Raw genomic sequence first — 18,445 nt, 5'->3', positions numbered from 1 at the left:
AGGGGGCCAGCTCACTGTCCCTCAGACTGTTGGAGGACCAGACTATAGTTAAAACAAAAACTTTGTTTTGTGGGCCTTTAAATAAAGAAACTTCATTGGGTGAGGGGGATAAACGTCCTCAGCTGCTGCATCTGCCATAGTTGGAGGACCCCTGATTAGATTCACCAGTCTGAACAGTTAGCACACTGTTATGGGGGGAAAAAACACAAAACCCTAGGAAGTAGTAGGAGGCTGTTGACCAAGGTAATCATGAAATGAAAGTGAAATCATTTTGCTTCCTCATTATGTAGAGCTCATGTGACAAGTTCTAATTATTTAAAAGTGAATTCTGCAAATCTCTTGTTACTCTGAAGTCTCTGGTGTTAGCCCATGATATTCCAGGATTCCAAGAGTTCACCTGCTAACCTCTTGAGGTAGGTTTTTAACTTTTATTTTTCCTTTTTTAACTACTAAACTATAAATACCTGATTTACATTTTTATCTTCCTCTCCTTGCCAAATTTTGAGCAGGTACTTTGAGGAAGTAAACTAAGAAATTATGTAGTGTCTTGCTCTTTTTTTTTTCACTCTAAAAGGATTAAACTTTTTTTTTTTTTAAATCCATATCTGGCCTGTATGTCATAGAGAAATTGTTTTATATTATGAATCAAAGTCAGGAATAGGTAAACTTTGGACTGTGAAGAAGTTAGGAAAAAAGTATAAACTGGAAAAGACAATCCATATACATTTGCTAAGCACCTGTGATGTTTAAGGCATTATGAACTTTTGCTTCAATTTCTGTGGGAAATAAAGTCATTTTTACCCAACATAGAAATGATATTTTGAAATTTAAAAAATTATTGACTCATTTAGGGAAGGAATTCAGAATGTGATGACTCAAAAATAATGATAGCTAGCACTTATGTAACAGTTTAAACTTTGCAAAGTGCTTTACATATTGTCTCATTTGACTGTCACAATATCCTTGGTAGGTAGATTCTATTACTATTTCCATTTTATAGATGAGAAAATTGAGGTTGGCAGAGATTATGTGATTTGCTCAGGATCACACAGCTAAGAGTCTGGAGCAACACTGAATTTAGGTCCATGACTAGTACTTTATCACTAGGATGTGGAAGAAAAGAAGGAAAAGGAGAGGAGAAGGGAGAGGGGAGGAGAAAGGAGAAGGGAGAAGAGAGGGGAGAGGGGAGAGGAGAAGGGGAGAGGGGAATAGAAGAGGGGAGGGGAAAGGGGAGGAGAGGGAGAGGAGAGTGTGTGTAACAGAGACTGAGGAAGACCAAGGGAGGGAAGCAAGACAGGAGGAGAGAGACAGAAACACAGAAAGATGGAAGGAGGAAAAAAGAAAGATAGGAAGAAAGGAAGGAACAAAAGGAAGAAAAAAGATGACCCAAGTGGGAGAGAGAAACTAATATGAAGTTTCTTTAATAATGTGTGGAACTCATGGATGTTATAAGAAAACACAGCACATGAGAGCTCCCCCTTTCCCATTCAGAAGTAAATTCCCATACTTAAGAATTTTATTTTTCTTTTTCAAGATTAAACTGACGATTTCTGCAAAACATGAAAATTTCTCTGAAACGGGGAGAGGGAGAAAAATTTCTCAGATTTAGTTACATTAAAAATCTTGGAAATTCCCAGGGTTTTTTCTTTCTTTCCTTCCTCCTTTCTTTTCTTTCTTTCTTTCTTTTCTTTTCTTTCTTTTTTTTTTTTTTAAGATGTAAATTTAGGTAACCAGGGATTGGGAAATCTTAGTAAATCCTTACTTCATTACTGCTAGTCAATGCTGGAAGTGGTATTTATAGAACCTCAGCAGAGTTGAAACATCTCTTCCCCAATCCTCCACCCCCATCTAAATAGATGAAATTCCCATCAATTCTACCTTCCTCACATCTCTCTTTTTTATGTAAAGCAATATGGCTGAAGAACACTTTTCTACCCTTTTCTTTGAAGGAGTGAGTGATCTGACTCTCTGACCACGTTTATCACTTTCCAATGGAACTGGCCCAGGGGCTGACCTTCTCTACTCCCTTTCCCTCGCCTCCTGGAGGGTGGAGAAAATCCAAAGGATTCTTACTCAGAGCAACCTTTCTGCTAGGAGATAAGAAAATTGAGTTCTTGAGGTTTTTAGTTTAGGCAGGGGTCTCATAGCCCCATTGCTTCCTTTTTCTCTGGTTATAAAGCTGAACAAAGCAGATTATTAACAAAAGCTCTGATCCGACTCCAAAGCAGGCAATCTTTTGAAACGAAGTTTCTCAGAAACTTGGATTGTGTGTCATTTATCTATTGACTTTCCAGCTCTCTATAGCAAAGATACTAACTGGACACAATTAAATTGTCTTTAGCTAGAAAATCTAATTTAAAAGCACAAAAAGCCAGAAAAAAAATTTGAAAGAGAAGTATTTAGCAATAGACAATTTCACTTATTGCATGTGCTAATAGTACATAAGAGAAAAGGAGTAGAAAAACTTCACTGTTGCTCCATTCCTCTCTTGGAATATATATAATTTAGTTGTTTCATGATGCTTTTTCTTTTTAAATAAACTAAGCAGAACAAGGAAAAGAAAAAGGCTCCAACTGCTTCAAGACTTCGATTCAGTTCCTCTGAAAAGCATTCTTTCCACTGCCTCTCCTCAAAGCAGTCATTGCTTTCTGTTCTTCTTGACTCTCCCAGACTCCCATTTTGTGTCTCTAGTAGACTTGCTGTATCAGCAAGAAAAGAAACCAAACTTTCTGTCCTATAGTTTTCTTTAAAAAATAACAATAATAAAGATTAAATTAAATTTTTATAATCCTTTTTACTGGGTAGGGTGGGACAACACTGGATTTGCATGCGCTTAGAACTTCTGGACTATAAGAAGGCAAATTCTGATCAGGTGTACTCATTGAAAGGCAACACTTTTAAGCCCCCCCCAAATGCAGGGCCACCAGGCTGATTAAAGAGGGGTAAACTGTCTCAAATCAGAAAAATGAACCAAGTTAAAACTTCCATACAGTTAGAATCGAGGATAGGCCCATAAGCGCCTGTTGCACTTCCAGCCTGGGTAAGGTAAGAAGAGACAGTCTCAGATAAATAAATAGATTTTAATTGAAATCTTGCTTATATATCACTAGATTTCTTGTTTTCCTGCTCCTACCCTTTTCCACGGTCATCCCTTATAACAAAGAATTGGGTTGTTTTTAAAAGAAGAGAAAAAATTCAGCAAAGCTAATGAATACATTAAAAAATGGACATATCCATGGACCTGGACAAGTTCAAAGGAATGGAGAATATCTTCTCCTATCTCTTCTTTGAGGTCATACTTGCCCTTATAATTTCATAACATCCATTTGGTTTTTGCATTGTTATAATCATGTATATTATTTTGCCTTGGCTCTTATTTCATTTTGGTTTAGTTTGTATGTCTTTTCATGCTTCATCACACATGTTTTTTTTTTTTTTCAAAATACATACAAAGATAATTTTCAGTATTCACCCTTGCAAAACCTTGTGTTCCTAATTTTTCTCCCTCCATCCCTGCCCTCCCCTAGACAGCAAGTAATCCAATACAGATTAAACATGTGTAATTCTTCTAAACATTTCCATATTTATCATGTTGCACAAGAAAAATCAGATTGAAAAGGAGAACAAAAAAACAGGAAAGCAAATAACAACAACAACAAAGGTAAAAATACTATGTTGTGATCCATATTCAGTCCCTATAGTCCTCTCTCTGGATGCAGATGGCTCTCTCCATCACAAATCTGTTGAAATTGGCCTGAATCATATCATTGTTGAAAAGAGCCATGTCTACTAGAATTGATCATCATATAATCTTATTGTTGCTGTGTACAATGATCTCCTAGTTCTATTGAATTCACATAGCATCAGTTCAACATATGTCATTTCTTACAGTACAGTAATATTCTATTATATTAATGTACCGCAATTTGTTAGTCATTCCCCAATGTACATGTACTTATTTTTTCTAATTTTTTTTTATATCACAAAAAGTGTTGCTACAAATATTTTGATGTATGTAGTCCCCCTTTTTTGTCAGTAATGAGGTACATGAGTAACAGAGGAATCTCTATGTTAGAGGATATGGACATTTCTGTTACTTTATATTAATTCCAAATTGTGTTTAGGATGATTGCACCAGTTCACAGCACCCCCAATAATGCACTATATAGTTGTTTTTAAATTCCGACCTCTGCCAACAATGGCTATTCCAATCTCTAGTCATCTTTGCCAATTTTTTTGGTATGAATATTTCTGGCTATATCTGTATTTTGATATGTGTTGTCCTTATAATTAATGATCTAGATTCTAATGCATTCTATAATATACTTGTTAATAGATTGTAATCTTTCTTCTGATAACTATTTATATCCTTTCACCATTTCTTTACTAAGGAGTAGTTTTGGGGTTTAAAATGTTTCCATTACAGTGTATATCCCTTGGCTATCAAACCCTTATCAGAGACAATTGATATAAAAGGTTTTCCCCTTCTTATTCTAGCTTAATTAGATTTGCTTGTGCAAAAGCTTTTCAATTTTTGGTGACCACAATTATTTGTTGTAATTGCCTCTCCTGTTTAGTTGAGAACTGATCTGTTACTCACTTCTTGCCTATAAAAGATATATAATCTGCCTTTCTCCTAATTTTTATCCTATGGCCTTTGATATTCTAGAATGTATCCTTTTGAATTTATTGTGTAATATGGTATAAGATATTGATCCAGGCCCAATTCTACTAGGCTATTTTAACTTTTCAAGCAATTGTGTTTTCCAGTTGATTGAACATTGGATTATTGAGTTCAATTTACCCTCCAGTCCTGAGATTGTGATAGTTTTGTATCTTTCTAAATTAGGAAAAGCTACAACTCCCAAGGTCATTAGTGGCTCAGCCCCCTTCACAGAGCAGCCAGCTTGTGCCTTGTCTGAGTGACTGTGACTAATGTCTCACTTCCATGTCTCGCTTATATTGCCACAATTCGACTTCAGGCCCACCTTGTGTTATTGTGACAGCCTCCCGACTGGCTCTCTCTGCTTCTAGTTTTTCTTCTTTCTAGTCCATTATTCACATAATTGCCCAAATAATCTTCCTGGTATGCAGGTCTATGTCATTCCCTTGCTTAAAGAGATTAAATGGCTTTATAGAAATTCCTTAGGTCTCATAGTCTACTTACAGCCTATAATCCTAGGTATTTCAGAGTAATTTAGTCAAATGACTATCAGCTGTTCCCCAATCTTCTCCCATCCTCCTTCAACTCTGTATATTCACATAGGTCACACTCCCTTGCCTATAACTCACTATCACTTAAATTTTTCTCTGTTGAAATCTTTTTTCCTCTTCAAGATTCAGTCCAGGTGATGACAACCAGGTGGTACAATGGTTAGAGCATCGGATCAGGGGCTGGAAAATGTGGCCTCAGACGTTTACTAGCTGTATAATCCCTGACAATTCATTTAATCTCTGCCTGCCTCGTGTTCCTTCCTCATCTGTAAAATGGGTATGATAATGGCAGCTACTTCCAAATGCTTTGCAAATCTTCAAGTGCTATATAAATGTTTCCTATTATGAAGCTTCCCTTGATTATTCCAGCTGAAAGTTTATAATAATAATAATAATAAAATAATAACCTCTCTTTTCTCTCCTTCCGAGAGCACTTTGGCTTTCCACTTTGTCCCCATCACATTCTACTCTGAATCCTCCTTTTTTCAGAACATGCCGTATTTCCCCAACAGACTAAACTCTCTGAGGGCTCAAGGACTGTATTTTTTTTAATGTTTATTCTGAAGACCCATCCCAATTTCTCATATGTAGTAGGCACTTAATTAATGCTTGCTGAATTGAGTGATGGAGAGTCCTCTCCTCTGCTTTTTCCTTTCCAGAATGAAGGTGGTCATCTGGATGTTTCTGGCCTGTGCTTCTACGACGGCATACCTCCGTCACGATCCAATGCTGGACAATCACTGGGAGTTATGGAAGAAAACTTATGGCAAGCAATATGAGGAACAGGTAGATGAGATGACTGATGAACAACTGCCACTGGGTGCAGGGATATCTTCTGCCACCCTGAATTTTAGGGGGAAGGCTGCTAGGCGGTGAGAGTGCTGGATGTACAATTAGGAGGCCCGCTTCAAGTCCTGGATACCTGGGGGGCTGGAGGGTCCTTCCCTCAGTTCAGGTTCCTCATCTGTGACATTGGTGATACGATGAGAGGGATAGAGAGGACCATGGGGACAATGGATGTGAACTGGGAGAGACTTCAAGAGCTAGTGGGGGATAGAAGGGTTTGGCGGACTGGGCTCCATGGAGACACGGCTGAGAGACTGAACAGCAAAAATGGCATCAGCCTTCAGGGTTGGAGCCAATGAAGAGAAAGTTCTACATAGAAAGTGCCTGGCAAACTTCAGAGGGCTCTATAACTATAAGGAAGGAAGGTAAAGATTTCAGTCATGGACAACTTGGAGAATCATGATGCCATGGATAGACATGGACAAATTAGGATGGAATTAGGAAGCCTTAAGGATGTATTTCTTTGGATCTATGATGTCATGGATGTGGGCATGTCTTCTGACAGAGCAGAACCTTTCCCCCTTTCCCCCAAAACAGCCCTTCTAACTTTTTGCAGTTCCTCCAGAGAGGTTATAGCAGCTCCCAGGAGTTGCTTACATTTCCTGGGCATAATCCATGCAGAACTAAAGCTTTTGCCAGTTCAAATTTGGACCTATTGAGCCTGAGGGGAAAGTAAGAGCTTCAATTTAAGACAGTTTGAAAAAAAAAATGGCCTGATGGTCAGATGAGACAGCGATAGGGCCAAAGATGCTCTGGGAGCTGTTGGTACAGCCATGATGGCTATAAACCGCAGGGATGAATGAACTCACTAAGAGAAAGAGTAAAGAAAAGAGAGGAACAAAGAGCCCAAGGCTGTTGAGATGCAGAAGTAGGAAAACAGATCACGAAAAGGGATCTTTCTTTTTTAAGAAAGGCAGCAGAAGCAGAATGGGGATCATATTGTGGAAGCCAACAGGACTTTGGAGAAAGGAATGATCAGAGGACTCATGTTAGAAAGAGGTCAAGAAGAATGAGAGAAGAAAGACCTTTGGATACAGCAGGAAGGAATCGCTCAGTAATCTTCAATAGAACAGTTTCTATAGATTGTGGGGGACAAAGCCAAATTGCACTGGGTACCGAGGGATTAAAAATAGTGAGTAGTTAGAAGGACCAAACAAAGTAGGGTTAGATCTTTTGTTCCTAAGGTCCAGAAAAGCCTTCCTGTTCCCTTCTTGTATCTCCATCAAGGATGTCATCATTGTTTGTAAGTTATTCTCATAATGACTTTGTAGTGATAGGACAGCGAGGTTACTGACATTTTCTGTTGCCTTCTGGGCTAATAATATGGTCTGTCATTTTTTCTCCAAGTCCTTGAGATTTTCCTATTTCAAATGTTTTGAGAATTATTCTCAGTGTCCTCAGAATTGTCCTGCCTCCAGAACAACCTTAAGGCCATGTATAATTGGTTTCATTCAATTATTCCACTAGCCTTTTCTTTGGTTCCATTTCTACTTCTTTATGTAGTGCATCAGTCACTATGATGTTATTATCTCAATGTGGTAGCTTCTCAGTCTCTGATAGATACAACTGTTTGTTATAAACATTTTTATGAATAATTTTTTTCTGCTGATGTCCTTCTAGTTTCTTCCTAACAAGCTAAAAAGTATAGAGATGGCTTATTTAAGCTAACTGTTTTATAACTATGTTTTTCTCACCGTTGCTTCTCATGCATGGTGGAGGATTATAAGTAGTATTAATAAACAAATATCTGGTGAAAATCACCTTGTGAAAATGAGAAGGTGATGCCTTATTTGTAAACATTTTGATGATTTGAAGAGACAGAAAATATTTTTTTTATTCATTTAAAAATTGGAAAAATATAAACTCAAAGAAAACAGTTTCAAGGATACTTCTAGCCTGTTAATAATGGAGAATTAACATGAGAATGTCACATTATATACTTATACATGTATATTGTTATAATAATGGTCTCCATCAAATAAATTATAAGTAAAATAAAAATTAAGATATATTTAATAAATGCCTTTAGAATAGAAGTTGAATTTTGGTAATTAATTACATTAGGTATATTCTATTTGCATGATCTTAGACGCATTGCCATTAAGAAGTACTTCACTATATAATTCAATATACTGTGCTGGTTTTCATTTATAGCTTTTATCCAAAGTGTAAAATAACTGTCTATTCTCCTTTTAGAATCAAGAAGTAACAAGGCGACTCATCTGGGAAAAGAATCTAAAATTTGTGACGCTGCATAACCTGGAGCACTCGATGGGACTGCATTCCTATGATCTAAGCATGAACCATCTCAGTGACATGGTGGGTTCATTCCCTGCAAGCCCACGTTGCCGCCTGTGGGAAATCTGATTTCTGTCTGATAGAAGAATCTGAAGGCAGCCAGCAAAAAGATGCTTTCATAAGGAGACCAGCCTTATACATCCAGACATGAGACCCTTCCCTAGAGTACCTGGCAGCTCATCCACACTTTCTTATTTTGTTCAGATTTTGTTCATGTCCTCCCTCGAGTCTCCCCAGAAGAGCTGCTCAGAATAGTGTAGACCTTTATTTGGCTCTTTCAGTAACTGTGCTGCTGACAGGGTAATACTGAGGCGATCTGTGGGTCATCCCTCACTTTTGTTACATAACCAGTCTGGCTCCTTTCACAATCCTCATACTGGCAGCAAGGAGCCACAGTAGATAAAAGCACCACCCTTGGGATTCCCAGAAGACCTGAATTCAAATTCTGCCACATACACTTATTAACTCTGTAAACTCTGCCTGTTTTGGATTCCTCATTATAAATTGGGCAGATCCCTAGTATTTATCTCAGAAGGTTGTGTTCATAGATTCTTTTCAATTTCCGTATTAATTCTACAATAATTTTATTTTACTTATAATTTGTAATACCTACATCTCCTCTTGCATGAATTCTACTGCTTTGCTATCTTTTTTTTTAAGGCAATCAGGATTAAGTGATTTGCCCAGGGTCACATAGCTAATAAGTGTCTGAGCCATATTTGAACTGGAGTCCTCCTGACTTTAGGCTGGTGTTCTCTCCATTGCACCATCTAGCTGCCTCTTTTTGGACACTGGAATGTCTTTATTCATTCATAGCTTTAAACATTTTAGCTAATTTAAAAAAATAACTACTGGGAATTGCTTCTGCCATTCTAGAAAGCAATTTGGAACTATGCTCCCAGTTACTAACTATACATCCTTTTTGACTCAACTATATCCTTACTAGGTATAATCTGTGCTATTCCCCCCTCCCCCAATCGAAGAAATAGGAAAAGAATTCATATATTTAAAATATCAATAATAACTCCTTTGTAGTAACCCAAACTTGGAAACAAAGGGGATATCCACTGTTTAAAGGCACAGCTAAACAAATTGTGGTACACATATGAATGTAATAGAAAATTAAAATGTTGGAACAATTTCAGATGGAATTGGAAAGACCCTGGTAGTCTATACTCTCTGGCTCCCTTCTCTCAAGATTAAGCCAGCTGTATTTAATTCTTCTTTCCAACATACTGAGGAATCGTGATGATTCTTTTCTTTATGGCCATTAGCTTAAGCCCACCAGCTGTGTTATTTGTTAGGTCCTGGTGACTTGCAACTCCCAGTTCCATATAATTGCTTAATAATGAGTAACTTTTACAAAGGGATATTAACTTCAAAGAGAGTGCTAGAACAAAGGCACAAGGGTTTCCCCAGCACTTCTGAGACACACTCTGCAGGACAGTCTCAGGACTTAATGTCATTCTTCCATAGTTCCATCAGGGTCCAGATGCAGAACAATTGCTGGATAATGTGTCCTACTGGGCTAAGGCTCCGGAGATCATTCCCAAAGGTCACAGCCCGGATGCTGGGCTAGCAGCCACCCCCAGGCCGGATCCTACTTTCCAGATTCTAGGATCTCATTTCCCCACCCGTGTCCGAGACTCTCCTGTCCTAAATCTAGAACAGAAAAGAACAAGCAAAAGAACAGGCTCCTTTCTCAGGGGATGCTGAGATCAGATGCTGGTAGATGGGACAAGGGTCCCTCCCTCTAGTCTTTCACTAATCTCATGACCTAAAGAGTCCTCAAAATCCCCCAGAACAAAGCAAGCAAACAGAGCAGATCTTTTTGAAGAGTATTGACAGTCATCTGGAAAAAAAAAAAAAAAGCCTTCCTGTCCCTTGAAAGCATTTCCCTTACATGTTGTCACAGTTCTATGAGAAATAGTTCCTGGCATCCTCCCCATGGAGACTCCGTCTGAGGCACTTTGCCCCTTTGCCAGTCCCATGGCATTTCTGTGATCTGATGCAGAGAGGAGGAGCAGAACCATGGTCACAAAGACAACACAGAAAGAAAACATTTTTCTTGAAAACCTTTAGAATTCTGACTAATGCAGTGATAAACCACAAGCTCATGAATCATGCCCACTTCCTGTCAAAGAAGAAATGGACTTAAACTCCAAAACGAGGCAGGAATGTTTGGAAATGGCCGATGTGAGAATTCGTTTTGCCAGATTATGTGTACTTATTGCAAGGTTTTTTAAAAAGTATACTTTTGGGGGAAAGGAAAAAAAGTAAGAAAAGTTTATAAAAATTAATTTAAAAGAAAAAAATTTTTAAAAGAAAATTAACTATCAAAGTTAATTTTCTTCAATAATGGGGACAGCTAGGATAGAGTGCTGGGCTTGAAGTCAAGAAGATTTGAGTTTAAATTCAGCCTCAGACCCTTACTAGCTGTGTGATCCTAGTCACTTAAACTCAGATTGCCTCCATCTTCTCAGCTGTAAAATGGTGATGATAACACCTGCCTGCCATGGTTATTGTGAAGATCAAATAATTCTAAAGCACTTAGCACAGTGTTAGCATAGTAAATGCTAGATAAATGTTAGCTATTATTGTCAGATAGTACATGAATAATCATTTCTGCAAGTTTTTCAGTAGTTTAAATTACATCCCTTTCTGATGAGATTTTTAACGAAACTGGTAAAAGTTGCAATTCTTACCAATTTATTGTTCTCTTATCCATAGCTTTCAGGAGCTATAGGAAAATAGGTATATTAATGCACGTTTGGTGGAGCTGTGTATTGGTCTAGCCTGGTGGAACTGAGTACTGGTCTAGCCTGGTGAAACTTGTGTACTGGTCTAGCCTGGTGGAACTATGTACTGGTCTAGCCATTCTGGAAAGCAATTTGGAACTATGCTCAAAAAACTACTAAACTATGAATAATGTTTTAACCCAGAGACACCAATAATAAATCAATACCCCAAAGAGATGAAAAGAGTGAAAAGGACCAATTTGTAAAAATATTTGTAGCATCTTTTTGAGGTTGTAAAGAACTGGCAGCTGAGAGAGCACCCATTGATTAAGGAATGATTGATTGAACAAGTTATAATATACGAAAGTGATGTTATACTATGGTAAATAAAAAATGACAAAGGGATGCTTTTAGAAAAACATGAGAAGTTATATGAAATGATGCAAAATAAAGTAAGCAGAACCAAGAGAGCAATCTATATAACAAAAATATTGTAAAACAAACAACTCTTCAACACAATGACCAACCATAATCCTGAGGACTCATGAGGAAAAATGCTACCCACCCTCAGATAGAGAGCAGCTACAAATTGAGACATATTGTTTTGCTTTACTATACATGTTTGTTACAGGGCTTTGTGACAAGGGTTTTTGTTTTTCTTGCTTTCTCATTGGGTAGATAGGATGGGAGATGGAAAAGAGAGAATGTAGACCTGAAGATAAAATTATTTTAAAAGTTGTTCTCTCATCAAAAGAATCCACTTCACTTTGCATCGAAAAAATGAAGTGGTTAAAAAAGTATGGAGAGATGTTACCTCATCTTAAACTTGATAACTGATTTAGAACAATCAAGATTGCCTGTGATTAATTGTGAAAAGGACTATCCTGGAGTTTATTGAGTAGGAGGTTGATATGGTCAGACCTATGATTTAGGAAATCACCTGAGCTGAGTGGAGGCTAAATTGGAGAGAGGATTGATTTGTGACAGGGAGACAAATTAGGAGGCTATTGTACTAGAGGTAGGTGGTAAGGGCCTGTACCAAGGGTTTGGGGGTTGGGTGAATGGAGAGAAGGGGTCACGTTGTGTAGAAATGACTGGGATCCTGAAAAAAGAAACAGAAATAAAAATAAATATTTGTTTTGTAGACCAGTGAAGAAGTGGCTTCTTTGATGAGTTCTCTGAGAATTCCTAATCAGTGGAGCAGGAATACTACCTACAGACTAAACTCCAATCAAAAGTTGCCAGATTCGGTGGACTGGAGGGACAAGGGATGTGTTACTGAAGTGAAATATCAGGTGTGTTTCATGTCCCCAAATTATGATGGCCTGCATTGATCTCCCCTTTTTCTAAAAGGTCCGTAGAGTTTGCCAAATTTTAGTAAATTGTCTAACGGCCCCATTTGTTAAAGCTAAAAGCTTCCTAAGCAGGCTATTTCCCTGTGGTGTCTCATTAGCTCCCCTAATTCCTATCCCAGTACTACACAGGGCTGGCCTGAGTCAGATGTGAAGTAGGGAAGGGATCTCAAGATCCTCCCCCCCAGTCATCTGAACGGCTTCTTTTTCCCTCTCTGGCTCTCCTGCGCTGCCCTCTGGCTGCCCTAGGTCTTCCAACAAGTCGTCCTCCAGGAGCCAGCAGGCTGATAAGATCCAGGATAGATCAAGTATTTCGCTTTTAGGTGTTGATGACCGTTGGCAGTTTATTGTGTAGTCTCTTTCAGTCTGGGTGGGAGAGGGGATCATTACCCTAACCCAGAGGAATTAAGTGAACGTTTCATTTTGGGGGGATAGGTCACATTTGGGGGAAGATAGGAGGACTTCTTAGCACTCTTTTCAAATAAATACTGCAATAGGCATCTGTCTGCCCTACCTGTTTAGGAGCTCAATACATTTTATTGATCTGATTGATTGGCTTGGTTGACTGATCTGTTCTGAGTTTAGTTCTTTGCAGATCTACACAGAGAGACAGAGTGATGGGGAGAGAAGAAGGGAGTGGGGGAGAGGCCCCCAGTCTGCTTTGTGGGGGTTAGCCCACTCTGATCTCCATGATTACCCTTTTCTTTCCTTTTTTACAGGGCACTTGTGGCTCCTGCTGGGCTTTCAGTGCTGTGGGAGCCCTGGAAGCACAGCTTAAGCTGAAAACAGGAAAGCTGGTGTCTCTCAGTGCACAGAACTTGGTGGACTGTTCAACTAATGAGAAATATGAAAATCATGGTTGCAATGGTGGCTGCATGACTGAGGCATTTCAATATATCATTGATAACAATGGCATTGATTCAGATGCTTCCTATCCTTACAAAGCTAAGGTATGTTGGAAGAATCACAATATCCCAGGTCCTCAGTTTCCTCAGTTGTAAAATGAGGGAATTGATCTAGATGGCTGCTGAGTTCCCTTCCAGTGCTCAGTCTAAGAACCTAGAGTCCTATGAGTTTTCATTTTGAAATTTCTTTATTCCTTATAATCTTTCTTCTTAAGTATGGTTCTATTTAAATTTGCCAATTTACCATATTTTTAAAATAAGTGAAGATGATTTGATTATTAAAATCTTGCTGTGTCTCCATCTATCTGACACTTTTTAAAATTTGGGCCTCCTGGAAGATTCCTGTGATAACCCCATCTCATTCTCAATATTATTCCCTCTCACAAATTTATCTTATATACTTACAGAATGTTAGACATAGAAGGAATGTTACAGATCATTTAATCCAACTTCCTCAATTTACAGGTAAGGAAACTGAGACCTAAACGTGGTCACATAAGATAGTGACAAAGCTGGGGCTTGTTGCCAAAATTTCAGACTTTAAGGGACCCATAGGCCTTTTCACCCCATCCCTGCCAAAAGCAAACAATCAAACTTTTATTTTGATATTTTGATCTCTGATTATTTCAGCATTCGAGACAGGATGGAGCCATATCATAAAAAGATTAAAGAAGCTGGGTGACCAGTAGTTAGCTTAAAGAGAAGGCTTAGGGGAGCATGATAGCTATAATAAATATTTGAAGGTTTGTCATTTGAAAGAGGGATTGTGTTTGTTCTTGGCCTTGTAGGCCAGAACCAACCAGAGATGTGGCTTGCCAGAAGGAAAATTTTCTAAAAATAGCTGGAGTTACATAGTACTTCACAAATCCCTCATTTTAGCTTCATAATTCTGAAAGGTAGTGGCTATTATCGTCTCTGTTTTACGAAGCAGATAGAAGTTATATGATCTTCCAAGGGTCACACAGCTATTAAGTGTCTGAAGTGTACCTGGTCTTCCTGATTCCAAATCTAGCTCACATTTTCCTTTAAGAATCCCAGTAGTTCAGCAGTATATTGGGTAGCCTGGAAGGTGCAGAGTTCCCCATCAAAGGAGGACTTTCACAGGAGACTGGAAGAGAACTTCTCAAGCATACTGGAGAGGAAATTCCTGCTTCAGGGCTGGGTCCTTTCCAGCTCTGAGATGCTGCAGCTCTTTACCAACAAATCAAGATCATTAAGGCTGAGGGCCTGTTTCATAGTATCTTTTAAGGGAACATTAGGATCTCTCCAGCTTAAAGCCATATAACTACATGCTATGAGTGTGGAGAGACTAGATTGCTTTATTTTCAGGGATCTAACTCCTTCTCTGTGACTAAAGCTTAGATTCGATTTCCATCAACACCAAAGGCAAGACAGGAGGCCTAGGATGGGGAAACCCATTGATAAAGGGGTGAGGATGAGGGTGTTATAAATCATATATAAGCTGGCTTTCCAATGACCCTTGACTTTCTCCTTTCTCCAAGGGCAGTTCCTCCTCAGGGCCATGGTCCAAGTTTTCCACTTGACTTTCCCACTGCTCAATTGACTGTCCCCCAAGAAGTGTGACCTCATCTTCTCCACCAATCACCAGTGTTTCCTGTGTAGTATCATCTTCCTTTCATCATCCAGTGAATACTTTCACCCCCAAGTATTCTAGTCTTTTCAAGTTGCTCAGAAGCTTATCCACAAAGATCAAAGAAAAGTTTCTTCAAAGTTTACTCTGGATTGATTTATTGGGGCCGGGGTAGAACTCTAGGTCCCTACATATATTTAGGATTTCAAAGAGTTGCAGAGTTTCTGTAGGAAGTGCTGAAGCCTGAGAGCCATCTTTCTCTTTTCAGGATGGAAAATGCCAGTACAACCCAGCTAACCGAGCTGCCACATGTTCAAGGTACACGGAGCTTCCCTATGGAAGTGAAGATGCCCTGAAGGAAGCCGTGGCCAACAAAGGACCCGTGTCCGTTGGAATTGATGCTTCTCTCCCTTCTTTCTTCCTGTATAAAAGTGGTAAATTCCCAGATTCAGCAACCCTCCTTTCTTTTTTTTTTTTTTTTTTTTTTTAGCATCCCTGCTGTACTCCTCCACCCCTAAATGATGGATGTAAAGGAATTTACTTTAGGTTAACTAGACTATGACCCATCTCTCTGCTGATCTTGCAGTGGGAGCAAAGGAAAAATAGCCCCAAATATGCAGCCTTGGTCTCTGTATGTCAAGAGGTATCCACAGGTTAGGTGGAAATTTACAGGGGGACACGGATGATAAATGCCCAGGAGGAGAGGCTATGGATGAGTTACAATCTGCACCGTTGGGAGCATCCATGAGGATGAACTCAGACTGATCCATCCAGGAGTTAGGTCCTTAGATGTTGGTTAGAGATTCAAGGCAACAAAAATCTAAAATAAGTCAGTCAGTTCATAGAGCCTTAGATCTGGAAGGGCCTTCAGATGTGGCCTATTCCCAACCTTCTCATTTTAAAATGAGATCATAGCCGAGGCAGGTTAAGCATCTCAGCCAGCCAGTGACAGAGTGAACCTCGCCAGCCTGACCCATCTTCCAAGTCAGTGCACTTTAATTCTGCAAACATCCTTAGGAATTTCTGTGCCAGGGGCTGGGGATGCCAAGGCAAAAATGAGAACAGCCTCTGTCCTGGAAAATCTGGAATCCCATGAGCATGGGATTCATGTCTGACATTATTCATGGGAAAATGAGGGATCTGGAAAAACTGTTTTGTTTGTTTGTTTGTTTGTTTTTAAAGAAAACTGGCTATATAGTCCAGAATATGTGTATAATAAATACAAATCAGTTCTAGAAGCTGCTGAGTAACAGTATCTACAACTCACACACATGGAGCTTTGTAAGATTTACAAAGCATTTTCTGCACAAGACAGGCAGTACAGTGTGAAAATGTTTATTTTTCATAAACCCCGATGCTTTCTATTATCTGGAATGAACTATAAATTGCTCTGATGGGCATTTAAGCCTTTCACAATCTGGTTCCAACCTACCTTTCTAGTCTTAAATGATCCTCTTCTCCAAATGAAATTTTAAGTCAAGTCCCTGTTTTTTATATATGTGCACATCATTTCCCCTCATAGAATAGAAATTCCTAGAGGGCAGGGGTTGTTTCATTTTTGTGTTTAACAGTTTTTAGCACAGAGTCGGGCACATAGTGGTTGCTTAATAAATGCTTGATTGATTTGCTTGGCTGGTTGAATTGCTTTGAGCTAATTTTTTTTTTTTTCCCAGAGGACTACACATATTTGCAGGTATGGTTAAGGAATAATCAGCATAGAGCAGGGGTAATTAAGGAAAGACTTTGGAGGAAGTGTGGTTGGATTGACTTTTCAAAAAGTTTTTCTAAACAGTTATTTTAAGTGTTGTGGTCATTGAAGAGACATTGTCTCTGCTGGTGACTTTTTAGTGGACCTTGCTGAGCTATCCAAAGATGCCCAATAAAAAGCAGCTGCGTGTCCACGTCTGTCCACGTCACATACAATCTGCTTCTTATTCCCAGGTGTCTATTATGATCCATCCTGCACTCAGAATGTGAATCATGGTGTGCTGGTCACTGGCTATGGTAACTTAGATGGAAAAGACTACTGGCTTGTTAAAAACAGGTAAATATTTAAACAGATTTTTGTTTGTGCTTCATGGAACAGTTTCAGTAAAATTTTTCAGGTACTGATGATATAAGATCCAGAGTTTCTGGTGAAATGGCATGTTAATTGACTGCATAATATCTCCAAAGAACTATGAGAAACATAATACATAGTAAACACAGTATGGTAAACATTCTTACAAGATGCATTTAAAGTCCTTCCCAGCCTTTCACGGTTATTATTTCACTAAGTTGAAAAAAATATTAGAAACCTAATAGAAAGAAAATGTGCTATTCCTAATTCCTAAAGTGTGCTATTCCTAATTCTCTTCACTTACATATTGTTTTCTTTTTTTAAAAGCTGGGGCCTCAGCTTTGGTGACAAAGGATATATTCGGATAGCAAGAAACAGAGGAAATCATTGTGGGATAGCTAATTTTCCTTCTTACCCAGAAATCTAGAAGATCTCTTCATTTCACTTTTGATCAATTAAGAAAGATGGATGATACTTTGTTCTGAATTTAATTTTGCTTCTACTAGCCAGTAGAAATAGCCAGAAATATATGTTGAATAAACTTAAAAATAGTAAAAGCTTCATTTAGGCTCCTTCAATTCATAATTCTAACATGGTTGGATTGAATCGTAATCTTTGCACATTTATAGAATATGAGGCTTGCTAAACAATTTAACATTGCTTTTACAATTACAGAAAAATGCTTGACTATTTTAAAAATTGTTGTATCTTCAAGTATCCCATTTTTATAATATAATTTTGTGAACTCCCCCCCCCCAGAGCCTTTTAAGATTATTGAAGAATAAGTCCTAAATGTCTATTATCGTCGCATAACATTCATTTCTTATCCTCAGATGTCTGTACAACCCATCTAGTACTTAGAATATAAATCACAATGTAATGCAAGTAAGTAGTTATAGTAATTTTGATGGAAAAGACTTTGGTTCCTTTGTATATATTTTGTTTTCATTTTAAACTCCTTGAGGACAGGAAGCTTGTGTTTTCCATGTTTGTATTCCCTTACAAAGACTAACACGGTATCTTTTCACACACTCAGTGTTTGCTGTATGAATGTTGAAATAAAAAATAAAACAAAACAATTAAGAACTTTAAAGGCCTTCATTAATATGTCAACAATTAAAGTGCAACAGTATTTACACATTATAGGCCAGGCAGGTACTTTGGAATTCAGCTCAAATTACTGCACAGGTACGGAAAACCATCTTTCCTTAAAAACACATTCCAATTCAAACTTTTCATTAATTTAGATTGATTTTCCTCACAAGTAAACCAGATTATTGTGGATTTGTGCATAATTTGGAGGGAAGCAGAAGGTTTCCTAGGTCCCTTAGCACGGGCAGGATCATAGGGCAATATAATGTTGATGGAATTGCAAACTTAGAGCATCTTTTTGGAGAGCAATCTGGTAAAACACAATCTGCAATGAAATTACAAAAAGCATC

The 18,445-nt window shown here is 38.4% G+C and overlaps 1 protein-coding gene across 1 annotated transcript; it reads left to right on the top strand.

Annotated features, from left to right (window-relative positions):
* Positions 1-265: 265 nt before the first annotated feature.
* Positions 266-18,089, top strand: CTSS (cathepsin S). The gene is made up of 8 exons (XM_003769915.4): positions 266-413; positions 5,874-6,000; positions 8,257-8,379; positions 12,242-12,391; positions 13,168-13,398; positions 15,213-15,378; positions 16,886-16,988; positions 17,331-18,089. Exons 1-8 carry the CDS (start codon positions 370-372, stop codon positions 17,428-17,430), a joined length of 1,044 nt encoding a protein of 347 aa, XP_003769963.1. The 5' UTR covers positions 266-369; the 3' UTR covers positions 17,431-18,089.
* Positions 18,090-18,445: the final 356 nt, after the last annotated feature.

This window comes from Sarcophilus harrisii, chromosome 4 (genome assembly GCF_902635505.1).
Source record: "Sarcophilus harrisii chromosome 4, mSarHar1.11, whole genome shotgun sequence".
Taxonomy (NCBI): Eukaryota; Metazoa; Chordata; class Mammalia; order Dasyuromorphia; family Dasyuridae; genus Sarcophilus; species Sarcophilus harrisii.
Note: the sequence above shows the minus strand (reverse complement) of the source record. Positions and strands in the feature narration are given on the sequence as shown.